Raw genomic sequence first — 27,266 nt, 5'->3', positions numbered from 1 at the left:
ACTTTAAGCTAAGAAGCATCTTCCGGAGGGCTGATATAGGGCAGCCACGGGGACCTCCGCAGCTGGGGCTTGTGAACTGTGCCCTTGTTGTAGACAGGCACACATGTGTGACTTTAGGGTAGGGGGACAGTTCCAGACAGAGAGGATGCCAGCTGGAGCGTGGGGGGTCCTGGTGGCATGGGGGTGGGGGGGGCAGGAGGATGGGACATATGAGGGCTCAGGCTGTTTTCCCACACTGTAGAGGTTTTTTAAGATGTCACCGGCCCAATAGGCGCTGACAGAATATGAACCCCATCACGAGGTTTAAGTTGACAAATGTCAGCTGTGACCACTTGGGTGCTGAGACTGGAGGAGTGAAAGGGATAGGGAGCTGGAGAGCAGGTGCTCCATGAAGGGGCAGCCACCGTGTGGCAGCAGGAGTGCAGGCTGCATTGTCACATGTTCCCATCGTCCAAGTAGAGCAAAGGGCTGAGTTTTCTCTGTGAAATTCTTTGATTTTTAAATGCTGGCAACTGTTTGGACACCAATCACCGTGTGAGGCAAACCGAATGTGTCCGTGGGCCATTCACACTGACTGCGCTCTGCTGTGAATGGTGAAAACAGCAGCGAGCCAACGTGGATGTAGCACTCTTCCCTGGCTGGCCACTGGCTTGACACTTACTCCTTTCACCCACCCTCTGGTGGAAATGCTGCTCTTAGCAGCTGGTTTCTAGATGGGTTAACTGAGGCAGGAGAGGCCAGTGGCTAAGCTAAGATGACAGGTAGACTGAAGGACCTGGAGTGACTGTCTCTTATGTCATCCTAGAGCGCGTGTTGTTTGGTTTCATTTGGAGAGAATGAGGAAAGTTTAGATTTGAGAGTCTTTAAGAATGAGAGATAGGAATCAAATGTCCCATACCTATAGGTCCTATCCTTGAGCATGACCTCTGACCCCTGGCCCCAGCCCCACCCCCAGGAATCACCTCTGATATAGCCCTGTCCTAACCCCTGTTCTCCCAGAGGACTGTCCTAGTCCTGGCCCATGGAACCATAAGGGGCTGGGTGCTGCTTAGGTGGTCTAGGCTTGGCACTGCTACCTTTAAGATAGCTGGTTTCTAGAGGAGAAGAATGATTGGGCATCTGGATTAGCTGGCTGGGGCGGGAATTTCCCACATTGCCCGGCGGGTTGCTCTGACCTTTTCTAGCAGTTGCAGAACACCTAGCGCTGAGGGGTGGGGGCTCCGGGCAGGGTACAGCGGACAGCGTATGTCTCCCAGGATCCACGAGCTACATTTCATGGACGAGCTGGTCAAGGTGGAGGCCCATGATGCTGAGGTGCTGTGCCTGGAGTACTCCAAGCCTGAGACAGGTAAACCTGTGTGGGGTGAGGGGCAGGTAGGGGGAAAGCAGGAGAGGTTTGAGGGGCTCTGGGGAGAGACTGCAGAGCTGGGGGAATGGCCCCTTGCGGGCTTTGAGGCCAGGTGGCTGCAGTCACAGCACCAAAGACCCCTTTTTCGAGGCCTGGAAAGCTCAGTCACATTGTTCTCTGGGAGGCCAAGGCATCAGGCAGCCTCCTGAGAACCCAGTGCCACCCTGTCCACTCACAGGACTGACCTTGCTGGCCTCAGCCAGTCGGGACCGACTGATCCACGTGCTGAATGTGGAGAAGAACTACAACCTGGAGCAGACCCTGGACGACCACTCCTCCTCCATCACGGCCATCAAGTTTGCTGGTGAGTCCTTTCCTTCCTGCTTCGCCTGCCTTGGTTGGTGCACCCCTTTGGCTACACGTAATAACAAGACTCCCTTTAGTTTGAACAAAAAAGGGAAAAGCAAGCTCTGGATTCAGGCCCAGCTGGATCCAAAGGTTGATTTATTCTATTATTATTATTTTTTAAAATCATCAAGACTCCCTCTGTCAGCTACACCTTTCTGTGGTGGGCAGCATCTGGGTGTCACTGTGCCACTCGAAGGAGATTTCCCCTCTTCCTATCAATTTTGGCAGAAATTGGGAGCTGAATTCCCTTGTGCAGGCTTGAGGCACCTGCCCTTTTCAGAACAGTTATCGGTGCCGGGGCTTTGGGGTGTTTTCTTGGGCCAGGTCTGTCTCACGTGCCCCCACCCCACACCTGCCTCCACCCCTGATCCAGAAGGACTGGCATTAGGTGGATGCCATTCCCCACAAAGAAATCGGGGTGCCAATCCTGTGAGAGGACAGCGGGATGGGCACTGGTGACTTTGGCAGAAAAATAGGTGACTGCAAAGGTTGCCGGGAGCTAATTCTGTGCTGGGGAGGATCCTTGCACTGCAGTTAGTCCATTCCTTACCTCATTTACAGCGAGAGTCACACAGCAGTAGGTGCAGGCTTAGGATCTTGCCTTGGGCTGCCCTCCAAAGTGCATACTCAGCCAGGAAATCAAAGGGATTCCCTTTAGACTCAAAAGATTCAGTATGAAGGTTTGGCCCTAAGGAATTCCAAGGGGAGAGGAGGCAGGTCCTATGAGATTTAATTGATCAGAACCCAAGAGCATATTCAAAACTATATTCCAGAAGAATCTACTCATGAAGAGAATACATCTATGTACTCATTCCAAGTTCTTGACTACGAAGAGTTTTTATTTTTACATATAATCTTGTGACTGAGAATGTATTAATGTCCCTTGATCCTCTCTGCTTTCTGCCCTACCTCTCCGTAGCCAAAACAAGTTAACAATGGACAAAAACAAGTTAACAATGTTTGACGTGTCTTGATGAAGACAACCAAAGCTGATCAGCTAAAACTTTCAGACATCTTTAAAAACCTGTTCATTCCATGGGATAGAGTTAGTTAGAATAAATCAGCAAGTCTAGCAGTTTGGCCAGCAGTGACATCAACTTTCACGAATGGTCTAGATCCAAGAGAGGTGATGACTGGCCAAGGGGTGGCCCAGGAGTTGGTCCTTAAGGCCATCTCCTGAAAGGTGTGGGCTTTCATTAGAACCCCCAGCCAGTCTGAGAGGATGTAACTCCTAACCCCAGTTCCTGAGTGCCCTGCTGTGGCTGAGCTATGCTCAAAACGCTGATAATTTTAGTATAAACTGGGCTCCAGCCAGTCGAAACCTGACTGAAACTGCCCTGCTAAGGTAAGATTCAGTCTTTAACAGTTTTATCTGAAAAATATCCAAACAAATGAATACAATACAGATAGTTTACAGAACAGTACAATGAACTTCCACATCAAGGTACTTAATCAGTACATATGAACTAGAACAGACACACCCATTGTTTATAACCAGTGACTTGTGTCCTAACAGTGCTAGGTCCTTGGACTCCCCACCCCAGGTTAAGAAGCAGAACATTACCAGTAACTTACAGGCTTCTTTGGGTCCCTCCCAGGTTACACTTCCTCCCCAACACAGGGTCACTGCCTTCTGTGAGCCAGTGACTCCTGCTTGAGTAACATCTTAACTTGTGCATCAGGCCTGAGCCCTTTCAAATGTCCTGCAGTGAAGCAAGGACACTGTGCTTAGATCTGTGCTTAGCAAGGCTCTAAGTGTTTTGTATCTGTTCTGTCTTTATATTCTCACCAGAACTCTAAGGTATTTGCTGTTATTATTCTAATTCTATAAAGAAAGAAGAAAAGCAAGGATATTTATAGTGCTTACTGGGTGGCAGCCACTGTTCCACAGGCTTCACACAACTTCGTGGGGGCAAGGGCTGTCATAGTCCTGTTGTACAGACAGGAAACTGAGGCATGGAAAGGAAGCCTGGGTTTGGAGCACAGTGTTTGGCCAGAGAATGCCTGGGTCTAATACTGGCCCTGTCCGGACTCTCTGTGCTCTAGAACAAGGCCTGTGTGACTCTAAGCCCCTGGGTTCACATTTGTACAGTGGGGTGGCTAGTGAGCCATCAGAAGGGGATGCGCGATGCGCATGTGGCAATGGGGCCTGGCCTGACGTGCATGTGGGTGTTCTGATTGTTCATGATGGCATGAGCCTCCCAACCCTCTGCGTGTCTCCACTTGCTCCCCGCTTTGGTCCCGCCTCCACACTGCTGCCCTAATCACCTTTCCAAATCCCAAATCAGACGTGGTGCCCCTTCCGTGTCTCTGACATGTTTCCCTGTCTGCCCTTGCTCTGCAGAGACCTGCCAGGCCACTGCTCCACCTGTACCCCCCTCATACACACAGCTTACATCTTGGAGTCCTACCTGCACCCAGCACCCACTCTCCTCCTCCGGGAATCCGGAGTTCCCTTGCAGTGAGTTCCCTGGCTAGGATCCCCTGGCCCCAGTCAGACTCAGCAGGGGCCCAGCCTTGCCTAATGCACTACCTCCTTCTCCTCCAGGCAATAGAGACATCCAGATGATCAGCTGTGGGGCTGACAAGAGCATCTACTTTCGCAGTGCCCAGCAGGTAGAGTGGGTTGGCCTCCTTGAGGGCTGGGGTGGGAAACTTGTCAGGGGTGTCCTCTGAAGGCCCTGCTGCCCTGCCAGGCCTCAGATGGACTACACTTTGTCCGTACCCACCACGTGGCAGAGAAGACCACCTTGTATGACATGGACATCGACATCACCCAAAAGTATGTGGCCGTGGCCTGCCAGGACCGCAATGTGAGGTGAGGAGCTGGGCTCTTAGCCCAGCCTGGTTTCTGAGTAGGACCTGTGTAAGACCTAGTCGGTTCTGTCTGCTCATGATCTCCCTGCCCTCTTCCCCCTCCTCATCTGGACCCTAAAGAGCTGGGTTGGGTAGAGGGACCCAGCAAGTGTTTCTTAGGAACTGGGCTCACCCAGGCCCAGCCTCCGGGTCAGCAGAGGGTTCCTGCTGGCTCTCCAGAAGCCCATGTGGGGTGACTAGGAGGCGCTGATGTGGCTCATAAATTCATTCATTCACCTACATTCCCTGAGCACCTGTCCGGGAGGGTAGTGCAGGAGACACAGCAGTGAGCAGGGCAGCCCCAGGTCCTGCCTTCAGGGAGCGGTCAGGGCTAGGGGAGTCCAGTGGATCTGGGGGACCCTGGGGAAACCCCTGATCCTACCTGGGGATCAAGCAGGGCTTGATGGAAAGAACATCTGAGCTGAGACTGGGAAGGATGTGGAGGAGTGAGCCGGGGGAGGGGAGAGAGGGATTGTGCAGAGGGGAGAGCATGTGCAAAAAGGTTCTCCACCCTTTCACTTGCTCATTCAGATTGAGTGCCAGCACTCCGCTTGCTCTGTAGTGGGGAAGACAGATGTTAACAGACATTAACTCAACGGATACCCCAATACATAACTTCCCTGACCTCAGCCTGAGAGGACATCTCATTTTCTAAGATGGTATTTCAGTCCAGGCATCAGATGGGAGATGAGAGGTGGCAAGGGGCCTCCAGGAGAGAGGAAGATGGTAGGTAAGGCTAGGACCAGAATGCAAGAGGGGGCAGGTGGGCAGGGCCACCACTGGCCACATTATGCCCCCACCTCCCCAGAGTCTACAGCACCGTGAATGGGAAGCAGAAGAAGTGCTACAAGGGCTCCCACGGTGACGAAGGGTCCCTGCTAAAGGTGAGTAGCTGGGGCCCTTGGCGTGAAGACCACACACATCCCCCCTGTCTGTCAGCTGCCCTCATGGGCCACCCGAGACATGTGTCATCCTGGGTACCTGATCAAAAGATCACAGGCTGGCACCCACTCCGGCCTAGCTGACCAGGGTTGCCTGGGAACTGGGGGTATCACAGACTGTTTTACCTCTATTTACTGAGCCCTTTTCCCAAGTGGGGACATTTAAGTGGCTTCTGTTTTCAGTGGCCACGGTGTGGTGGGAACAACCAAAGACCTGGGCTCCCTTATCAGACTTGCTCCCTGCTGTGTTATCAGGACAAGATTGGGGGACCTTCTCAGAGCCTCTGAAGTAAGGGGGGTTGTGTTGAGTTCAGGCTTTAAGGTGAGACTCGCAGCTCTGCCTCAGGCTGTGACCTGGGCACGTGTCATCTCCTCTGGAGCCTGTCTCATCGCCTGTAAAATGCAGCTAGAAAGAGCCCCTATCATAGGGTTGTTCTCTGGAAGAAATCAGTTTGCACACGCAGAGTGTTTAGCGCAGAGCCTGGGTGGTAACTTTTTCACCCATGAAATGGAGGCAGGAGTTCTTATCCTAAGCAGGGTGTATGTCCTGAGGGCACCTGGGACGAGTCAGCGTGCCAGGCATCCCGCATGAGAGGGTCCTCCGTCAGCAGAGGCTGTGACATTTGACCCAGGCCTCGCCATAGTGAAGAAGCAGGCAGCCTAACTGTCATGTGGGTCCTTTTCTCGGCAGGTCCACGTGGACCCCTCAGGCACCTTCTTGGCCACTAGCTGCTCTGACAAAAGCATCTCGGTGATTGACTTTTACTCGGGCGAGTGCATTGCCAAGATGTTTGGCCATTCAGGTGGGTGTGCCTCCCTACGTGGGACACCTCCCCATGCGTCCCCACACGGCCTCGTGACTCAGAAGGCCTGCGTGGCTTCTTTGCTCTGCTTTCAGAAATTGTAACTGGCATGAAGTTCACCTATGACTGTCGTCACTTGATCACAGTATCTGGAGACAGGTGGGAAAGGCCTGGAGACTGCCCTTGGCTGGCCTCCCCCTGGGTGTGGGCAGGACCTGTACTGTGGGGAGTGCAGGGGCTCAGACAGTGGGAGCACCGTGCTCCTGGCCTGCCTGTGCAGAGTTCTGCCGAGGGTTCCAGCTTACTGCTCTCTCCTTTGACAGCATGTACCTTGGTGTCACACCCAGCCCTGAGTTCAAACCCCAGATCTGCCACTTAATTTACTTGTGACCTTGAGAACCTTGAGCAGGTCATTTCCCATCTGTTGTTTTTTTTCTCTCTCTCTTTTTAATGTTTATTTTTTGAGAGAGAGAGAGACAGAGTGTAAGTAGGAGAGGAGCAGAGAGAGAGGGAGACACAGAATCTGAAACAGGCTCCAGGCTTCAAGCTGTCAGCATAGAGCCTGACGTGGGGCTCGAACTCAGGACCAGCGGGATCATGACCTAGGCCGAAGTCGGACGCCCAACCGACTGAGCCACCCAGGTGCCCCAGGTCATTTCCCATCTTAAGCCTCAGTTTGCTCCACCAACTACCTAAAAAAATTGTACAGTGAGAATCAAATGGGGATATAAACTCCTTAGCTCATGGTTGGTGGCCAAGGAAGTCCCTTTTGTCTCTCCCTTCAGTTTATTTCAGTCCTTCTCCAGCCCCCTTCCTTGAGTCTTGAGGTCTTCAGAACAGGTCATGGTTTGGTGGAATGGTCTGGACCTACTCAGGGAGTAGACCTGACATGGCCTGGAACCCCTGCACTAAGGTGGTGGGGTGTGTTTTCTGGGAGGGGCCAGGGAATTGGAGTCTTGGCTATGGTAACGTAGGTGGCTTCCAGGGTCACATGGCTTCCGTGTTCACCGTTCCCCCTCCTTCCACATCTCTCTTCGGCCTCTGCAGCTGTGTGTTCATCTGGCACCTGGGCCCAGAGATCACTAACTGCATGAAGCAGCACTTGCTGGAGATCGACCACCGGGAGCAGCAGCAGCAGAACATGAGGGACGGGAAGTGGAGGAGCCAGCCCAGGTCCTGGCAGTGATCCAGCCGTCCCCCACTTGCCTGTCTGCTAGAGGAATGTCTTCCTGCCCTGGGCCCCGTGAGGAGTGAGGCTGAAGACATAGCCATGGCCAGCACAGCCGTAGGCCCTACCTTTTGTGCACCTGTGGCCGAACTGGGGAGACAGACTTTGAATAGAAAGTTATGGTAGTACACGTGAGAAGGGGCTTGAAGTGGAAGAGCGAAGTGCCTGGAGAGCCTGTGAGCACTGCGATGGAGGGAAGCTCGGGGGACTTTGGGGACCAGAGGAGGCAGAGGAGGCCCCTGACCCAGTGTGCAGTGGGGAGGGACGTAGTCGGGGAAGGCTCCAGTGGAACTGAAGTGTCTTTTTGTTCTTTAAAGCCTTCATGCTGCAAGACCAGTTTTATTTGGAGTGAATTCATGTTCTAACTTTTGGTTGGGGGTTTAGTTTGGAGGTCTCAGCTGAGTGGGAGATTTGAGGGTTTATCCTCTCTTCTGCCTCTAGCGCTGTCCTTGTCTTTCTCTGTCTGGAGGCTTTGCCATTGCCTCCCAAAGGGACCAGGCCTTAACATGAGCTTCCTGTCCTACAGTGGTATTGGAGGTATTGCAGACCTAGGTACCAAGCGAATGAGCAGCTCCCTTTGGCTCCAGGTTTTGAGGCTTACACCCTGTCCTGGGTGCCCTCCGGTGCCTACCTCGTGTCATGTGTGTTTTAGGCTCCTGTGCTCCAAAGGAGATGAAACCTCATTGCTACTCCTACACACACTTCCCAGAAGAGAACCCAGCAGCTTAGTACTCAAGCCCCACTATCTGCTGTGCTTTCTGTCCCATCGCTGTGACTCTGAGAGAGTTTATCTTATTTTTTGAGCCCAGCCTTGTTATATTTCATTCATTGTGGTGATGTTTCCAGCAGAGCAGTGTGGCAGGTGAGACCTCCCAGCATCGTCTTGACAAGGAGTCAGTAATGAGTTCATGTGGAAGCTAGCACAGGGCCCAGCCTGAGGCAGATCCCTGTCCCTCCCACCACCACCCCATTTACCTATTTCTCTCCTTGTTGTCCTCATTTCTGGCTTCAGGCAGGAGACCTATGCATCGGTGCCCAGCGAGATTTGCTCCTTAAGCCCTGGAGAGCAGACGGAGGATGAGCTGGAGGAAGAGTGCGAACCGGAAGAGTTGCTGAAGACGCCATCCAAAGAGAGCTTGGACCCAGGTTGGGAAAGGGGCCCATCCAGAGGGGCCCTATTTTGAACTTGCAGCGTAGGGATCACTGCTGGGTTTCACCCACTACTTGGTTTCCAGGGCCTGGAGGCGAAGTTCAATGATCCTATTAGTCAGTACTCTCACAGTGTAATAGCAACTGGACTCTCATTGGCTTCAGCTGGGAAGATAATTTATTGGGTCATGGACCTGAAAATTGGAGTATTGGCTTGGGGCAGTAGCTGGATTCCAGTCACCAGGTGATGTTAAAGAAACAGATTTTTCTCCGTCTTTTGGCTCTGCTTTTCTCCTATGTTGGCTTTGCTCTCAGGCAGACTCTACCTCTCCTGGGGGCAAAGATTCCCCCAGCAGTGCTGGTGATAAAACCCTATATAGAGAAGAGAGCACCTCTTTCCCAGTAGCTGAAGCAAAATCCTGAGGTCGTGAGTCGTGTTTCTGGTGTGAGTCCTGGTGTGCTTCTGAGTCAGTTGCCGTGATTGGCCAGGCCGGAGTCATGTGGTCATCCCTGAGGGCAGAGGTTTGACTCAGCTCCACTTGAGCCACCTGTCCAAAAAGGGTGGGTGGGGGTGTAAGGGCTGTCTCAGGGGAAAAACAGGGTGCTGTTGACCAAAAGACATCAGATTCTGTTGTTCAGGTGAAAGAATAGTAGCTCGATGACTTCACAGCAGGCCAGACTTCCTCTAAATTTCTGCCCTTCCGCATATCACCTTGGCTTAGGCCCTCATGGTTGCAAGATGGCTGCTTAAGTTGCAGGCATCACAGGCCTCATAGCACACGGCAGTCCCTCCTACAGTCTCCTCTAGAGAGGAAACTTGCCCAGAAGCCCCCGGCAGGCTTCTCTCGGGTCCCATTGGCCATGGTTGCTCCAGCTAAGAGAGGCCAGGTGCTGTCAGTGTGGGGCAGGGGCCTCTGCCAGCAGGGGAGAGCAGGCAGTGGCTGACTAGACAGCTGACTGATAGGCAACAGTAATGTAAGAATTCAGCCTTGGAAAAAAGGGTAAGCAAATCTTCTTTGTTGCCACCCTCACAACCCAATCCCATGTCCTCTGCAGGGTGGCTGTTTTATCAGTTTGGTATGAATCCTTATAGGCCTCTTTCTGAACATTAATGTACGTATGTACACAGCCATCAGAACACACCGTATTTATGTACATAAGTTGTATTCTACTGTAGACACCATTCTGTATCTTTTCCCTCTCAAAATTATCAGCCTGTATGTTGGTGGACACAAAACAGAGGCCTCCCTCTTTTAACCAGCAGGATAATAGGATATTTTTAAAATGATATTCACCTCTGGATGGACATTTAGGGTTTAGACTATACACCATTGCAAGTGATGCCATGCTGACCACTCCAAGGCCTACTCCTTGGGCATGTGTGAGTGTTTCTCCAGGACAGAGGCAAGGGCTGGCACTGCTGGGCCCTGGGGTTAGCACGTTTTTTATTTTAAGAGAACCCCAAAGGCCCTCCAAATCCAGCAGTCAGTGTTAAGCCATTCATTCTCCCACACTTTTGCCAATACTTGATACTATGAAGCTTTTTAGTTTGAGCTAGTCATGGGTAAAACATTGTGTGAATTTGCATTTTCCTGACAATTAGTTAAGTTTGAGCATCTTTTGGTATGTCTGTGTTTCTTATAATGTGTCTTTGGAGAATTGCCTGTTTTTATATATGTTGCCTGTTTATCTATTGGGTTATTTATTCTCTTTTCATGGATTCCACGTGTCTCTCCAGACCCTCGGTGTCTGCTGACCAATGGCAAGCTGCCACTCTGGGCAAAGCGGCTGGTGAGTCTGCCCGGAGACCGGGACACCCAGGGCTGACAAAGCAGGGGTGCTCTCCTTCATGCTCTTCATTCTTCTGGGAGCCCGTTTCCCTTTCTGGGTCTGTCCTTTCCATGTAGAACCCCATCATCCTTCCAGTCTCAGCTTAGGCAGCCCTTCATTCCTGTAACATACATAGTGAACACCTACCCTGTGCCAGGCTTATTCTGACCATTAGATACAGCAGTGAGCAAAGCAGACAAAATGTCGGTCTTCATGGGCTCATTTTCTAGTGTGGAAGATGGACAGTATCCACATTAAACAGGTAAGTTGTATAGTATTTGGGAAGCCGATAAGGTCTGTGGAGGAAGAAAAGAGAGAATCTCAGGAAAATAACAAGTGTTGGGGGAAAAGCGCAATAATTTTAGCATAAACAGAAAAGGCCTCACTGAGAAGATGCTATTTGAATAGAGTTGAAGCAAGGGAGAAATGCAGATCCTGGGGAAGAACGTTCCAGGCAGAGAGAATAGTATGCAGGACAAAGGCCATGTGGCAGGATTGTGCTTCGCATGTTCAAGGAAGTACAGGGAGGCCCAGCTGCCAGGGTTGAGGGTGATGAGGGGCAGAGAGTGGGGAGAGGGGCTCAGAGAGGTAATGGGGGCCAGATGGTATGACACTGTGTGGGCTGCGGTGCGTTCCCTAAACATTCCTTATTGTCCTCCCCACTTATTTCTCCCCTCCCTGGCACTGAGTGAGATGGAGACAAAGGAGGGCTCTGAGTTGAGGAAGGCCATGACCTAGTGCAAGTGTGAACATGAGGGGCAAGTGGGGGACCGGGAGGGGACTGTTGGGATAATCCAGACAGAGGAGGTTGGAGGCTGGAACAGGGGGAAGAAACGGTTGGATTCTGGATGGATGTTGAAGGTGGAACCAAATGACTGGGTGTGAGAGAAAGAAACGGACCAAGATGATTGAATGGTCGATTGTTTACTTGGGGGAGGGGCAGGCTAGGAGCTGGTGGGTTAGAAGCAGGCAGCAGAATCCTACAGCCTAGGTTGGATGATTCATTTCAGGAATAATGCCAGCCCTCAGATTAAAACCTATTAGCTCCTCAGGGAAGTCCTCCCTGCCTTCCCCTCCCCTGCAGACCAGGTCTGTCAAGACCCCAGGCTTCCCCTTAATCAGTGAATACTACAAGTAGGGTTACATTCAACAAATATTCATAGCACACTTATTCTGCACAGGCTCTAAGTCTTTCATATGTATTATCTATTTAGTCCCCTTTGGAGTATAGGAGCTCTTCATACCGCTATTTCACAGATGGAGAAACCGAGGCCCAAAGAGGTTAAGTAACTTATCCAGGGTTACACAGATGGGAAGTACAAAACGTGGGCAGGCTGGCTCCAGAGCCTGAGTTCTCAAACACCCACCCTCCGCTGTCTCTCTCAAGCTATAATCTTATTTGGAGGCAGTGCTGGGCAGGACCAGTGGGGAGAAATGGCCACATCGGGGATGTGTTCGGACGGCAGAGCTGACAGAATTTGCTGAAGAAATACAATGTGGAGGGGAACCTGGGTGGCTCAGTCGGTTAAGCGTCCAACTCTTGATTTCAGCTCAGGTCATGATCTCAAGTTTCATGAGTTCGAGCTCCGTGTTAAGCTCTGTGCTGACAGCTTGGAGCCTGCTTGGAATTCTTTCTCCCTCTCTCTCTGCCCTTCCCTCGCTTGCTCTCTCGCAAAATAAATAAACATTAAAAAACAATACAATGTGGAGTATGAGGGACAATATAAGAATGAAAGATGAGCTCAAGGTTTGGGGCCTGAGCAGCAGAATAACTGAGACAGGAAAGGCTTCAGGAGGAGCCGATCTGGGGGGAAGATCAGGAGTTGTTTTCAACATGTTCACTTTGAAATATCACTAGGAATCCATACAGATGTAGAGCAGTTGCCTATGCATTTCTGAAATTTAACAGAGAGATTCAGGCTGGAGATGTTTATCTGGAAGTTGTTGTTGAGTGGTGTTTAAAGCCTAGAGACTGAGGGGCACCTGGGTGGCTCAGTTGGTTGAGCGTCTGACTTCGGCTCAGGTCATGATTTCACAGCTCGTGAGTTCGAGCCCGTCAGGCTCTGTGCTGACATCTCAGAGCCTGAAGCCTGCTTTGAATTCTGTGTCTCCTCTCTCTCTCTCTCTCTCTCTCTCTCTGCCCCTCCCTGCTCACACTCTGTGTCTCTCTCTCAAAAATAAAACATTAAAAAAAAAAAAAAGCTGGATGGAGCCTGGATGGAGTCCATGCGGTGTCCCTGGTCCCCCATCGGAGTTGGTGAGCTCTTGGCTAGCTGCCTGACCATCCCCTGTCACCCTCAGCTAGGAGACGATGATGTGGCAGATGGCTCAGCCTTCCATGCCAAGCGCAGCTACAAACCACATGGCCGCTGGGCGGAGCGGGCTGACCAGGAGCCCCTCAAGACCATCCTGGATGCCCGGAACCTGGATTGCTACTTTACCCCCATGAAGCCCGAGAGCCTGGAGGACTCTATTCTGGATACAGTGGAGCCCCAGAGCCTGGTGGGACTGCTGAGTGAGGTACAGACCACCCCTGCCCAGCCAGCAGACCCTGCACCATGACTGCCCACCCAGGGCTTGGGGCCTCAGCATGCTTATTTTGAAAATGAGGCTGAGTATCCCTCTCTAGGGGTGCGAGGTGATTACATGACATGGTGGAAGGCAAGAGGGTGAGGCCCTGGGGCTGGTGCAAGTGAGACTTTCCAGGGCAGACCAGGAGTCTGGGAGGTGGGTCACTTGGGGGTTAAAAGCTTGGGCCCGAGAGCAAGCCTGTGCCTGGCTGGGGAGTATTTGAGCAGGTAGAGGCCTGGCCCTACCCCTTCCTAGCTGTGTGATGACTTACCTCAAGGCTTGCTTCTCTGGGCTTCTGCTTTCAAGCGCCTGGCTGACTCAGTCAGTGGAACATGCACTCTTAATCTTGGGGTTGTGCGTTCGAGCTCCACGTTGGGCATAGAGATTACTTAAAAATAAAATCTTTGTCCATCAACTGATGAATGGATAAAGAAATTGTGGTTTATATACACAATGGAATACTACGTGGCAATGAGAAAAAATGAAATATGGCCTTTTGTAGCAACATGGATGGAACTGGAGAGTGTGATGCTAAGTGAAATAAGCCATACAGAGAAAGACAGATACCATATGGTTTCACTCTTATGTGGATCCTGAGAAACATAACAGAAACCCATGGGGGAGGGGAAGGAAAAAAAAAAAAAAAAAAGAGGTTAGAGTGGGAGAGAGCCAAAGCATTAGAGACTGTTAAAAACTGAGAACAAACTGAGGGTTGATGGGGGGTGGGAGGGAGGGAGGGCAGGGTGGGTGATGGGTATTGAGGAGGGCACCTTTTGGGATGAGCACTGGGTGTTGTATGGAAACCAATTTGACAGTAAATTTCATATATTAAAAAATAAAAAAAAAGAAAAAAAAGAAAAAAAAAAATAAAATCTTAAAAACAAAACAAAACAAGAAAAAAAGACTTCTCAAAAATGGTCATAAGAAGAACGTTCTCAGAAGGCTTTGATAGGAATCCAGTGCTAAGAAGAGGGCCTGGGCCCTCAGAAGTGCTTGAAGCAACTTCAACTCTTGTTCTCTTATCTTCCAAACAAAATTACTTTTTATTCTATTGTATAAACTTTCTTTTCTATTGTGGCATAATACACATACAGTTGTGTGTACAAACCCTATGCTGTTTGAGGAGAAGAGCTTGACAAATTGTTATCTATGTATGCACTTAGGTATCCACCACCCAAGCCAAAATAGAGTATTTTCTACCTCCTGGAAGACACCCCCTCTTGTGCCCCTCCTAATCAGTACCCCCTCCCTGCAGAGGCAACCAGCCTTCTGACCTCCCACCAAAGATTAGTTTGCCTGTTCTTGAACTCCATACAGACAGAATCTTAGAGAGTTGGATCTATATCGATTCCTTATCTGTAAAGGGGCTGGTGATCGTGCGGGAGGAGCATAGAATGAACTCAAGATGAGCACATAACTTGGCCCAGGCCCTGGCTCAAAATGAGTGTCCGGCAGTGGGGGCTGCCATCATGACCGACATCTTCACTGTTCTCACTGGTGTTGGCGGAACACCTGGTGGCTTGCAAAGGGCCCTGGTTGCCGTAGCTGCTTGAAACGGCTGTGCTCTCTTCATCCCACAGTTGGAGAGTCCCCAGGAGGATGGCTGTGGGCATCCCTCCTTCCTGCCCCTACAGAGGGAGTCCCCTGAAGACAGGGAGCTCATCGTCTACTCCCTGGAGGCAGAAGTGACGGTCACAGAGACAGACAGGTGGGACTCCTTTGCACCAAGGGAAGCCTTAGAAGAAGCCTGGGTTACAGGCATGCCCTGGACGAACTGCTCCCCGCTCTCCCAGTGGGCCTGTGGGGCAGGGCTGCAAGGTCTGAGGGGCACAGGAGCCTGGCCCTGCAGCCTCAGCCACAGCCTTAGCTTCCCTGGTTCCAGGCAGAAGGTACAGGGAGCCTTTGCAGAGGAGAGGCGAGACAGTGCTCCCAGTGGGAACAGGGTGCAGATGTGTAGGGGTTCGGGTGGGGGCCCCTGTATACTAACATGAGTGTGTTCGCTCATTTGCCCCACCTCCACTGGCGCTGCAGCAAGTATTGCACGAAGACGACCGAGGCGGGGCCCGGAGAGCAGCAAGGAGACGCCTCCCTCAGGGTCTCCTCCATCAGCTCCAAGGATCAGAGCCCACCTGAGGGTGAGTGGGGGCCAGTAGAGACCCTGCAGTAGTTTGTCCGTCCAGCCAGGCCCTCACCTGAGGATTCTGGAGCCCAACTGCCCACTGGCAGGAGCCCAGCTCTACCCTTTCCTTGAAGTGTAAACTTGCTGGTCCTTACAAATGGAGGGCGGGTATTATCACCCCCATCATCCAGATGGGAAAACTGAAGCCCTGGGAGCCTGAGCCACTTACCTGACTCACCCATTACGGGCCTAGCTTTGGGCTCCTGACTCCCGCTCTGCTCCTCCAGACTCGGGGGAGTCAGAGGCCGACTTGGAGTGCAGCTTCGCCACCATCCATTCCTCCCCTCCACGGCCAGAGCCAGACCCTCAGTTTGACATGATGCTGCCCCCCACACCGGGTAAGCAAGGGCCAGAGGTGGGGCGGGCAGCGCGTGGGGATGGTCATGATGTACAACCACTCTCCCCATGTCGGCCCTGCACTCAGTGCCCACTAAGTGTCAGTGTTCTCAACCAGGAGACAGAGCCATTAGCCTCTTGGCCTAGTGGCAGCAGGGTGTGTGACGGGCGAGTCCAGCTTTCTCCATTGTTAAGTGTCTGGCATGTTTGGGTGTCTGCCGTGACTCATGGTGTTGACAGTTCTCTTCTGCCCGCCTTCTCGCCTCCCCTTCGCCTCTCCCCAGGATGCCCAGGGACCGCAGAAGAGCTGTCCCAGCCCGAGGTGCCAGGCATATCCAACAGCTCCCTGCCCCAGACCCCTGAGCAGGAGAAGTTCCTCCGCCAGCACTTCGAGACGCTCACTGATGCTCACTCTGAGGGTAGGACGGTGCCTGGGCGGCCGTCCAGCACTGGGCACAGCGCGGGTGTCACAGGGTGGAGCCTCCACGGCTGGCAAGGGGGCAGAAGGGCTCACATTTTATCTTCAGGACAGAGCCGCACAGGCTCTTCTCCCAGCTGCGTTTGCTCCCAAGGCATGTGTGTGGTCGACTGAAGGCATTTCTAAGGGTCCACCTGCTGGTCTGCGGGTCTTTCTGGGTCCAGGGCTGGGTGGCTGGAGGGATTCTGAGGGCTCCCCTGGCATCTTCCCCTAGAGCTCTTCCATGGATCCCTGAGAGACTTGGAGGCCTCTGAGACTGAGGACTTCTTCAATCCCCGGTTGAGCATCTCAGCCCAGTTCCTCTCACGCCTCCAGAAGACATCCAGGTAGGAGCTGGTGAACCCCCACCCCACCTTCCAACTCTGTCCCCCAGGGCGGGGCCACGTCCCCTCAACAACCCCCAGGACAGCCACAACCACCTGGTCTCCTTCCCACAGGTTCACCCACACCTTCCCTCCCCGGCTGCCCCGGCACCTTGTGAAGTCCCCAGAGGTCAAACTCACGGACCCTGGGGGCAGTCAGCCCAGAGCAGAGCCCCCGAGAGCAGGCGCTGGCCACACCTCCCCAGGCAGAACCAACGTGAGTACTGGGGCCGCCCCCCCAGGACTTGGGGCTGGGAGTCCAGAGGCCTCGTCCTAACCTCATGGCTGTGCTTGCAGGTCCCCCCTGAGAAAAAGCCTGAGGAGCCCGTTGAGACCCTAGAGGCCTGGTGCCCACTGAGTGAGTGCTCCCATCCACAGATAAACAACCCCAGATGCCCATCTGAGCCACGGGGCGGTGGGGATGGACAGGGTCTACTCAGACCCTGAAGCCACCTGGGGTGGGCCCCTATCTGTCAGCCCTACAGTGGGACGTGAGAGTGAAGCAGCTGCTTCCTTTACAGCCCCCTGCCTCACAGGTCCGGCACCCTGTGCCCCCTCCTCCTCAGTGCTGCCCACCGACAGGAAGCCTTCCACACCCACAGCCCTGCCCACTCCAGGCCTGGCTCAGGGTGTCCACAGCCCCTCCATCCACTCCTACATGGAGGCCACTGCCAGCTCCCGTGCCAAGATGTCACGCAGCATCTCCCTCGAGGACAGTGAGGGCCCTGTGCTGGCTGAGCTGGCCAGGCCCCTCCGCAGGCCCTCATCAGTCGGGGAGCTGGCATCCTTGGGCCAGGAGCTCCAGGCCAGCCCCACCACGGCAGCATTCAATTCTAACAGTGAGGGCCGAGAACCCGTCCTGCCCTCCTGGGGCAACCATGAGGCCCGGGCGAGTCTGAAGCTGACCCTGTCGAGCATCTATGACAGGCACTTGCTACCCCCTTCCCCAGTGGAACCTGTGGCCACCCAGCCCAGTGTCACCATCGCAACAGCCACCTTCTCGGCCTCCAGCCCCGTGGATGCAAGCACCCTGGGGCTCCACAAATCCACCTTTCTCCCAAGGCTCCTGGCCCCTGAGCCCCTCAATACCCCTGCCCACCCCAACAGCACCCCACTTCCAGAGGCCAGGCCTGGGGTCCCTGGCAGCATCACCTCCGTCCTGGAGACAACCCCTGGTGAGTTGACCATTCTTGGGACATGGGATTGTCCCCCAAGTTCAGCCCATGTACCAGGTGGCTTGGCTCCAAAGGTGGGGGTGCTTGACCCAGCCACAGGGGCTGTGCCATTCATTCATTCATTTACTTAAATATTTAGCGAGCACTTCGTATATGTTGGGCTTTGTTCTAGACCCTAGACACATGGGGCCTGGTGGTCAACAAGACTGCAAAGAATTGACACCTTAACTGGGACCAGACTAAATGTAAAGGAAAACGTTAAATGTTTCACAAAGTGGTGTGTGCTAAGGACAGAAATAAGAGAAACAGTTTAGGGATTGGGGGCTGGGGGGACAGGCAATGGTTACAGTTTTAAGCAGGATAATGAGAAAAGCTTCAGGGAGAAGGGGGCATATGAGCAGAGTCCTGCAGGAGGGGAGGGAAGGGAGCCTGAGGGACTGAGGGAAGTGTTCCAGGCAGAGGGATAAGAATTGGGATCAGCCCAGCCACCCCAGCCTCTCCTAGACCAGCTAGAAAGAGGAGGTGCCTTTCTCACTCTGTCCCCTCTACCCTACCCCCAGATGCACTCAGTCTGGCCCAGGGCAACCTTGGACACTGGGAGGAGCCTAGGGTGCCAGCCAGGGTCCCGCCCTCAGCTCGCCTAGACCTGAGCACTGTGAGTACCATCGTGCACAGACTGCAGACTGCCTTCCAGGAAGCCCTGGACCTTTACAACGTGGTGAGCCAAGCCCAGGGTCAGGGGAGAGGGCTGGGGGGTGAGGGGGCCGGACTGCCTGGACTGAGGAACCGCTGACAAGGTTGGTACCCCCTTGCAGATGGTCTCCCGTGACGAGGTGAGCAGTGAGCAGCAGCAGGCACGGACTGAACTGGCCTCCACCTTTCTTTGGATCCATAGCCAGTTAGAAGCCAGTGACTGGCTGGTTGGAACTGACGTGGCCCAGGCCCAGCCCAGCCCAAGGTCCTCCTCCCCACCTACACTGTGCCCCCTGGCCAGCCCAGATTTGCATGCCCTGCTGGAACACTACTCGGAGCTGCTGGTGCAGGCTGTGCGGAGGAAGGCACGGGGGGACTGAGGGCCAGGAGCCTGCCCTCCACTACAGCCCTGCTGCTTCTGAAGAAATAGACATTTTAAGCAAATAAACTGACAGCTTAGAGGAATGGTTCCTGGTGCCTGTCTGGTTACATCCACAAAGCCCCCTTGAGGTGGATGCGGGGAAGGAGGGTAGGGAGGAGACCAGCCCAGGGAACATGAGCGGATAAACTTTGGAAGGGATGAAATTTGTATGCAGCAGGTGTTGGCCTAGCATTGTAGCCTCACCTGCCCTTCCTTTTCCTGTCTCGCCTGGGGGACATCAGCCCCAGTGCCCTCCCTGCCCTGTTTCAGGACTCCATCAATGGGACCAACATTCCCAAGAAATTTGGGAACCGCAATAATGATCCCAGCACCTGGATCCATATTGCCTACGTAGCCCTCTGAGCTGCTGTGGGGTCCGTTGTCCTTGCCCAGTGAGGCCCAGCTATTCCCCAAGGAGCCGCCAGCGCTTCCTCTCTGCCCCCTACTGGTACCCAAGAATCCACTGGAGCCACTGCCATCACCGTGTGCCAGACCATGGTTCCCGGTACACACACTGCCACGCCACTGGTTCGTGGTCCCTAGGCCAAGCCCAGCTGGATCCTGTGAGGTCCAGGCTTTTGTCCCTAACTATAGCAGGGGAAATGGACCAGCAGGCTCGCTCACTGGACACTGGAGCAGCATGGCCAGTCCATCTAGCAGCTGAAACAAGTAGCTTCCCCAGCAGGAGGACTACAACTAGACTCGTCCCATGAGCTCCCAGCTCTGGTACCAGCTTCCCTAGGCAGCAGGCATCTGGCCATGTGGCGCATCTGCCAGGAAGGCCACTCTTGTGACCACAAAAGTCCCTGCTGTCCCAACTCTCTCTAAAAAGGAAGCCAGCAAGGGCAGGGTCCTCGCCGAAAGCACAGCCCCGCCATGTGGCTTGCTGTGGCCTGAACCACCACTTGCCTGAGTTCCTCTCTGCTCTGTTTGGTGGTCATGGCCCACTAGAAACAAGCTTAGACCCACTCTTGTCCAGGGTACCACAGAGCTCAGACTCAAACCTAGGCTTGCCTGGTGGCAGAGCCAGACACTTCAGCATAAAGACATGGCCCTGCACTGTCTCCATAAACAATTACACACATCAGAATCAACTGTGCAGTTCAAAAAAATCCTGCCGGGTACCTGTGTCGGTTCTGTGTGTGAGGGGTAGGGTGAGGAGCAAGACAAGATAAGCAAAGCATCTGCCCTCACGGCATTAGCCTTCTAGAGAGCAAAACCGGAATTAAGATGTCACTGTGCTGGCTTGGCTGATGGGTCAGGGAAGGCCTTTCTGAGGTGACATTTGAGCTGAGGCTTGAGAGAAGGCACGGGTCATGTGGACATCTTGGGGAAGTATCCAGGCAGACAACAGTGGATGCAAATGCCCCATCGGGGGGATGAAATACATATGTAAGGAATGCAGTGAGCCAGGAGAGGAGATGGGAGGAAGAACAGGGCTCCAGAGGGCAGGGCCTTGTTTCACAACATTTAAATCCAAGAAATACAACACAATTTCCCCCCCCAAATAAGATGCCTGGGCTTGGTATTTGAGATGTCAGGTGTTATTTCTCAAAGCTCCCTCTCCCTGCCCCAGGGAGCCCAGGAGGTCCAGGACTCAGGTGGGCTGGACCTCTGACGGGAGGTTCCCTGACCTGCCCAGCCCCACAGGTTACAGACCACTGGGGCCCACTGTCCTTGCCTCTGCCTAGCTTGGCCACGGTCACCTAAGATCCCTGATGCGAAGCTTGGCATCCAGGCCCCCGGACACCCAGAGGACCGTCTTGAGTCGTGCCCCTCCTGGAATGTACCCCTCCCACCCTGTATCATAATTAAGCCTTCAGCTCCCTAGTAGCAAATCACTGGCTTATGGGGTTCCAAGCTGTAGGGACATTTGCTACTCTTGACTATGTTCCTGCTCCATTAACCCCTGAGTCTTGAGTTCTGCCCTCCAGCTTAGTAGGCTCTCTCATAGCTGCAACATGGCTGCCGTACCAGCCCTCAGCAGTACACCTACCCAGCCAGGAACAAAGGCATGAAGGAAGGCAGCCACCAGCATAGTGAGAACAGTGCTAAGCCTCCCTAGACACCTCCCCTTTCAGAGTGATTGCAGGCAAGAGGAATGGAGATTGCTTTCATTTTCTTGCACCAGCCGTCTCTCCTGTCCTGGGCATGTGGCTGCTCAAACAAAATTGGGTTCTCTCAGCACAATAGGAGGGTGGGCTGGTAGGGAGGACCCAGGGTGCCTGCCACTCTCCACTTCCCAATGCCAAGCTCTTCAGCCCCAGAAGGACCAGACTTTCTCGCCTCAACAAAACAGCTGGTTAAGAAACCACTGCTGATGAATGTGTGTGAGTGTGGTTTGTGGACTGACAGGGTCCCAGGAGGAAGAGGACAGCATGCTCACATGGGATATCTCAGAGAGTTTAGTAAAGGGATCATTTGCAAAGAAGTGGGCAGGGAACAGGGAAATCATAGGGCTGGTACAGTACCCTGAGCTGGCACCAGAGGTGAGCTGTTCCTCCCACCCTGGCCTTGAGGTGCAAGGGAGCCAAGTGGAAACCAGAAGAGCCAATACTGGAGAGAGGGCTGTCCTAGGGAAGCTGTGTCCCTGGCAACTCCATAGGGGGAGAGTTGGAGGAATCCTTTCCCCCATCTTCTGTGGGGCTCCCCACTGTCAAAATCCTGGGAGCCAGGGGGCCCAGGAACCCAGATGATGCAGTCCACCCAGGTCGGTCTCCCAGGACACAGAGCAGGGAGGAAGGGGACAGAAAGGGCCTTAGGGAAAATAAAGACACCCAGCCCCGGATTTCTTCCCTAACGTGTTTTCAATGACACAGGAACCAGTTGCCCTGAAACATGCTGTTGGGCACGGAGAACTGGGCACCTGAAAGAGACAAAATGGCTCCACCTAACCATTTGCCAGCTCATTCTTCAGTGCAACTTGCACCCTGTACTCCACGCTGGACAGATCCCAGATACTGGGCTGCCAGACCTGTGCCGGACACACCAGTCATGGCTGCACGAAATCCAACAATTGTGAGATGGAGACACTGAAAATTCCGTTTTACAGATGGGCTGACTGAGACTCCGATGCTTGCCTAACCACCTCTCAAGACTTCCTAACAACCACCCTGTTTATATGCTGCATGCTAAGCATTCTCCCCACATGATCTACATAGGCCTCTGACACAAACCAGCCAAGGGAGACACATTAGTTCTATCTTCCAGATGAAGACACCGAGGCTCAGCAAGAAGTGACTTGTCTGGGTCTTGCTGAGGTAAAGTGGAAAAACTCTGCCTCCCTTGCTGCCCCAAATGAATGAGCAGGACTGACTCTCAGGGAATGTGAAGAAATGAAATAATGCTCCTCTCACCACCAAGCCTTTATATAGACTGTTCCCTCTGCCTGGAACACCCTCCCTTTTACCTGAAACCTTATTTTCCTTCAGGGCTCACACCCAGACAGTCATCTCTGAACCTTTAAGCTGGATCGGGAGCCTCTTCTGGGCTCCCATGAGCTCCCTGAGTTTTCTCTATTACAGTTTGGATCACTTTGCCTGTGCATTCCCCATCATAGCCTTGGTCATTCTGGGTTGTCACTGGTGGGTCTGTCTCCTTCACGGACTAAGTTATGTGCTCATTTTTAACATTGAGCTAGACCTGGCCTATAGCTGGAGTTCAGGAAATTGCTGAGTGGATAAATGAGAGAAAGTAACTGCACAGAGAATATTCAAAATCCTTAACCAGTGGTTAAGGGGTCAGATGATGATCAGTCTAGAACACAGACAAGACAGAGTGTTAGGGTGGGGTTCTGGGAGCCCCTGGCTGTGTCACGTGACCCCCTTTGGTTCCTGGACTGTGGGAGAGTGGGGGAGTGGTGTCCCAGGCAATCACTAGGAGCTGGACTATTAACACACCAATATTTTAATTTTTTTTTTTTTTAACATTTATTTATTCTCGAGACAGAGAGAGAGCATGAACAGGGGAGGGGCAGAGAGAGAGGGAGACACAGAATCGGAAGCAGGCTCCAGGCTCTGAGCCATCAGCCCAGAGCCTGACTCGAGGCTCGAACTCACGGACCGCGAGATCGTGACCTGAGCCGAAGTCGGACGCTCAACCGACTGAGCCACCCAGGCGCCCCAACACACCAATATTTTAAAATCTGCTACATCTGAACAGTGTTTCTGGCTGAACGTCAGTTCTTGGCATCTAATAATTAGAGGTGGAGCTTCCTGCTGGAAGATACACAGCCCGTGTCCTCACTTTGTCCTTACCTACTGGACCCTGCTGTTCCTCCACCCTCTGGAGCAAGCAATCACAGCCACCACCCCCCTCTCCTGCTTCTCAGACAGCTGCTGTGATTTGAATAACCAAGCAGGTTGTTGGATGTCCGGTGGTGACTGATTTGCCTGGCAAACAGACCCCTCAGGTCCTTGGCCCAGCTGCTACTTTGAGAAGACAGCCTTCCTGGAGTCTCTTTTTCTTTTCCCCACATGCAGCAGCTAGCTAGGCTCTAATCTTGCCCTTGCTTGACCTTCTGGGGGGGGGGGGGGGGGGGTCCCAGCACTTGGCTGCCCCTGGTGGCTGGAGAGTGCCCTCAGGAACCTGGTGTAGGAGAAGGGGGAGGAATGGTAGGTCCCATCTGAGGCAGAGGTAACTGGAGCCAGCTAAGTCCCTGGGCTTGTCACAAAATTTGCATGGAGAGAATGCAGGTCCTCTGTGGCTCCCCCTTCCCTTCCCTCTTCCCTCCTAGTCATCCTGGGGCTGAGGTGTGACCACAGGTGGAGGAGGCAGTCGTGCGTGGAGTGCCATCTCACCATTCCGGGAGGTGATGCCCCGTGTCTTCCTGGTCAGGAGTCGGCGTCCACAGCCATCCAACTGGGGCCACTTGCCTGACCAGCTCCGGGGAGATGCCTATGTCCCAGGTGGGCCCCTCACTGGGCCTGGAGGCGAGGGGCAGGTAAGACACAAAGCATCACCGTGTCTGGCTTCTCTCCTCAGACTGCAGCAACCAGCGGGGCCCATCAGCACACCAGTCTTCTGGCCTTGGGGACTCTTGGGCAGCGGTGAGTCTGCAGCTGGACCACAAGACCCTGCTTCGTTTCATCCCTACCCACTCTCAGCCTGCCTCTCACTCCCTTGAGCCCATTTGCTCATGCCCCCTCCACCCCCCCAGCCTCAGGACCTTTCCACCTGTTGTTCTCACTGCTGGAAATGCCTTTGCTTTCTTGGTAGAGATGTTAGGCTTCATCCCAGGCACCCTTTCCCTAAGCTGGGCAGCCACATTTCCTATCCCCAGAGATCTCTCTGTCCAGTGGGAGCAGAACAAGATTCAAGCCAAGTGGATGGTGATTTCCTTTATGTCAGGATCAGACAAGGTGACAGGAGCAAGGATGGGGGAAGACTAGGGACTCTCAGAAGGGATATTCAGCTGTGCGTGCCCTGGAAGTAGGAAAACTCTAGCCAGAAGATAAAGGTGACAGATTATTTCAGTATTTATTGAAAGCCAGGAACTGTTTTAGGCAATTGCTATTTAGCAAGAATAAGACAAAAATTCCTTCCTGGAGCTTATAATCTGTTGGGGGCTTGACAAGAAAACTAGAAAAAGGTCATGTTGGGAGATGTATAAATGGAGAAATAAAGCAAGGTAAAGGCAATGGGGGGTCAGGGAAGGCCTCGGAGACAGGGTGGCATTTGCACACACGAATAGCAGGCAGTCTCTGACCTTCCCAGACCTCCTTGGTTCCTGGTTCTAGTTTTTCCATTTGCTCCAGCCAGGGGGTCTAACTCCCATGTCCCTCCCACAGCCTATGCAGGGCAGTCTGGCCTCCACTCCCAGGGGCCCTGGGACACTTGGCTGCCCACTCTGCCCCAAGGCCTTCCCTTTGCAGCGCATGCTGACACGGCACCTCAAGTGCCACAGCCCTGCACGCCGCCACGTGTGCCGCTGCTGTGGCAAGGGCTTTCACGATGCCTTCGACCTCAAGCGCCACATGAGGACTCACACTGGTGAGGAGTGGCAGGGACAGAGAAGGGCAGCTGGGTCCCGGGAGGGTCTGGGATGAAATGGAGAGAGGTGCCCAGGATATGGAGTTTCCAGTGTTTGTGTATATGGGGTGGAGACTCAGCCATCAGGAGACTGATCCCAGTCGGGTGGGTGTACGGTGACGCGAGGGTAGAGGCGTGAACGACGAGGACAGTAATGGATACATGGATCTAGATTGAAGGTGCAAGGTAAAGCCTCCTCCTTCGCCCCTGGGGAAGGAATATCCTGATGAGGAGGGTGGGAACACAGGTATCTGGTCCTGTTTGTAGCAGGTGGAGGTAGAAGATGGTGGGACAGACCGAGGAGTCCGGACAACTTGGAGTAGGAATGGGGGAATGCTCATGGAGGTTAAGGTGGGGAGACTTTAGCTTGGAGGCCATTGTCCTGTCTGTCCTCTCCCCCTCTGCCCACCTGTGCAGGGATCCGGCCATTCCGCTGTGGAGCTTGCGGGAAAGCATTTACTCAGCGCTGCTCACTTGAAGCTCATCTTGCTAAGGTGCACGGGCAGCCAGCCAGCTACGCTTATCGTGAGCGCCGGGAGAAGCTGCATGTGTGTGAGGACTGTGGCTTCACATGCTCGCGGCCTGACACCTATGTGCAGCATCGTGCCCTGCACTGTGTTGAGACTGTGCACCCACACAACACATGAGAGGCAAATAAATGCAGGCAATGCACGCACAGAACACAGTATTTATTACACGTGGGAAAGGATGATTCACTCGGTCCAGCGGTGGCCACAGTGTGGGGCCGTGCACACATAGTACAAGCGCATGGCGTCCTGGCAGAAAGGTTGCCCGGTTAGGAAGGGTACAACATGGAACCACCATCCAGCAGAGCCTCACCCCAAGATAACAGGCAAAGGGGCTTTCCCCATTGGTAATGGTCCAGCTCAGTATGCCAGGAAGGGCAGGGTCCCCCCAAATGTTGGTATCCCCACCCCGGTAAGGACCAAGCCTGGGATACCCAGAAAGCCTTCCTCCTGCCACTCACCTCGGCACGGGCACTATGTGACTGGAAGAACACCGCCTCCTTGTGGCCACACCTGAGAGGGCAGTCAGCCACTCAGCCTACCATCCCCTTCCCTCCTCCCTTCACCCAGGGAGGACGAGCCACTCTCCATCCCCAATATGAACGGCGCGCTCACTTTTGGCACGGGTGGTCCTCGGTCCGCGGCAACGTGGGGTCCTGGGACACGTCAGCGATGATCTGGGTCAGTTCGCTGAGGGAACAGAGAGCGAATAATTATGCCCAGACCAGGTCTCTCAAGCCAACAACCCCTTCCCCAGGCTCTGAGTCCTGCCACTCACTCCACTTCGTGCGTGATTTTGTTGACGTAGATGCAGCTGTTGTCGGCTTCCTGCTGGTAATCACAATTCCGGCACTACGAAAGGGCAAGGGTTGCGGGAAAGGGGTTGCGGGAAAGGGCTTACGGGGAGGTCTCGGAAGGGATTGGAAGGGAAGGCTGGGTCTTCCCCAGAGGGAATTACTATAGCATGGAGTTTCGAAGCTGGAATAATGGGGTATACCGCGAATCACCTCGGGGATGGACAAGACAGTGGGGGTTAACTCGTGGGACAGTCAGGAGGCAAGACCAAAACACGTAAGGGGCGTAAAAAGAAGTAAGGGTCATGTGGAGTAAGATGGGGCCACGCTGGGAACAGGTGGATCCCTCTGGAAAGACCCCGGCGCTCCGTGGGCTCGTGCTCACCGCGTAGAGCAGAATGCGGTTCTCCTTGTCCTCCTTGGGGTAAAGCATGTTGTTACTGTGGGGAGGGAGGAGACAGAGGTCAGTCCTGGGGCCACTACTTGCCCCCCTTACACACTCGCAGCCCCGGCCTCACCATTCCTGGCAGAATCGAATACCCACGAAACCCGGCTCATAGGTCCCGTCCGGTTCCATAGCTACGCACCGCCCGCCAAGCCTTCCGCGCTTGCTCCACCGCGCGACCGGTCGCGGGAAGGATCAAGCCTAGTTGCTTCGCCAAGAGAGGGGCGGAGCTGCGAACATGCTCTGGTTTCCAGCTGCTTTGTGCTTGTCTCTGTGCTCCGAGGTTCGATTAATAACTTGCTTCAGTTTTTTGATATTCTGCAGTAACTGCTTCCAATTTCTGGGCCTTACTTCCCCAGTTTGTAGAACAGTATGGTACGAGAGCCAGGAATACGATGCTTCACGTAATTTGCAAAGCGCCGACCATAAATGAAGCCACGGCTCTTTGCAGGCTGAAGGCCAGTGCACATGCGCGGATGGGGTACCTCCTGCCAGTCCTTCCCCTGGGCTTCACCCTTCTCCCGCCTGGGCCGTTTCCCGGGCTGCTATTGGAAGAACTGCGCACATGGAAGACCTCTCAGGATTGGCTGGGGCTACCCAAGAACACGGGAGATCCCTCTTCCTGGCGTGGAAAAGAGACGGCGGCGATTGGCGGACCCTGCTTGGGGGAGAGCATGGATTGGCTAGGTCGT

General features: G+C 53.7%; 3 protein-coding genes across 8 annotated transcripts in view; 2 read left to right on the top strand and 1 right to left on the bottom strand.

The window, feature by feature from the left end:
- WDR62 (WD repeat domain 62) overlaps positions 1-18,822 on the top strand; it is a 43,126-nt gene extending 24,304 nt beyond the window's left edge. For 4 of the 5 annotated variants that reach the window (XM_042918987.1, XM_042918986.1, XM_042918988.1 and 1 more), the window contains 21 exons: positions 1,257-1,348; positions 1,587-1,712; positions 4,305-4,372; positions 4,453-4,574; positions 5,421-5,496; positions 6,245-6,356; positions 6,452-6,515; positions 7,404-7,529; positions 8,597-8,730; positions 10,472-10,524; positions 12,865-13,083; positions 14,715-14,842; positions 15,166-15,269; positions 15,541-15,651; positions 15,934-16,068; positions 16,342-16,453; positions 16,565-16,706; positions 16,787-16,847; positions 17,011-17,664; positions 18,225-18,382; positions 18,480-18,822. In XM_042918987.1, coding sequence (XP_042774921.1) covers positions 1,257-1,348; positions 1,587-1,712; positions 4,305-4,372; positions 4,453-4,574; positions 5,421-5,496; positions 6,245-6,356; positions 6,452-6,515; positions 7,404-7,529; positions 8,597-8,730; positions 10,472-10,524; positions 12,865-13,083; positions 14,715-14,842; positions 15,166-15,269; positions 15,541-15,651; positions 15,934-16,068; positions 16,342-16,453; positions 16,565-16,706; positions 16,787-16,847; positions 17,011-17,664; positions 18,225-18,382; positions 18,480-18,737 — 3,055 coding nt within the window. In that variant the 3' untranslated portion in view covers positions 18,738-18,822. The remainder of the gene's footprint in view (positions 1-1,256; positions 1,349-1,586; positions 1,713-4,304; positions 4,373-4,452; positions 4,575-5,420; positions 5,497-6,244; positions 6,357-6,451; positions 6,516-7,403; positions 7,530-8,596; positions 8,731-10,471; positions 10,525-12,864; positions 13,084-14,714; positions 14,843-15,165; positions 15,270-15,540; positions 15,652-15,933; positions 16,069-16,341; positions 16,454-16,564; positions 16,707-16,786; positions 16,848-17,010; positions 17,665-18,224; positions 18,383-18,479) is intronic. The other variant, XM_042918990.1, reaches the window with a different exon arrangement.
- A 4,769-nt stretch (positions 18,823-23,591) lies between these two features.
- On the top strand, positions 23,592-25,455 carry OVOL3 (ovo like zinc finger 3). Its single transcript, XM_042919186.1, has 4 exons — positions 23,592-23,685; positions 23,762-23,826; positions 24,568-24,769; positions 25,226-25,455. Exons 1-4 carry the CDS (start codon positions 23,592-23,594, stop codon positions 25,453-25,455), a joined length of 591 nt encoding a protein of 196 aa, XP_042775120.1.
- Positions 25,456-25,476: 21 nt separating this feature from the next.
- POLR2I (RNA polymerase II subunit I) lies at positions 25,477-27,174 on the bottom strand. Of its 2 annotated transcripts, none has more exons than XM_042919161.1 (6): positions 26,717-27,174; positions 26,515-26,569; positions 26,114-26,187; positions 25,951-26,025; positions 25,797-25,848; positions 25,477-25,584 (listed from the first exon to the last, which is right to left on the bottom strand). In XM_042919161.1, exons 2-6 carry the CDS (start codon positions 26,560-26,562, stop codon positions 25,522-25,524), a joined length of 312 nt encoding a protein of 103 aa, XP_042775095.1. In that variant the 5' UTR covers positions 26,563-26,569; positions 26,717-27,174; the 3' UTR covers positions 25,477-25,521. The 2 variants fall into 2 exon arrangements, with proteins under 2 accessions (XP_042775095.1, XP_042775094.1); XM_042919160.1 differs by having other exon boundaries at positions 26,648-27,119.
- Positions 27,175-27,266: the final 92 nt, after the last annotated feature.

This window comes from Panthera leo, chromosome E2, assembly GCF_018350215.1.
Source record: "Panthera leo isolate Ple1 chromosome E2, P.leo_Ple1_pat1.1, whole genome shotgun sequence".
In the NCBI taxonomy this organism is placed as follows: Eukaryota; Metazoa; Chordata; class Mammalia; order Carnivora; family Felidae; genus Panthera; species Panthera leo.
This window is presented reverse-complemented; position numbering and strand designations above follow the sequence as displayed.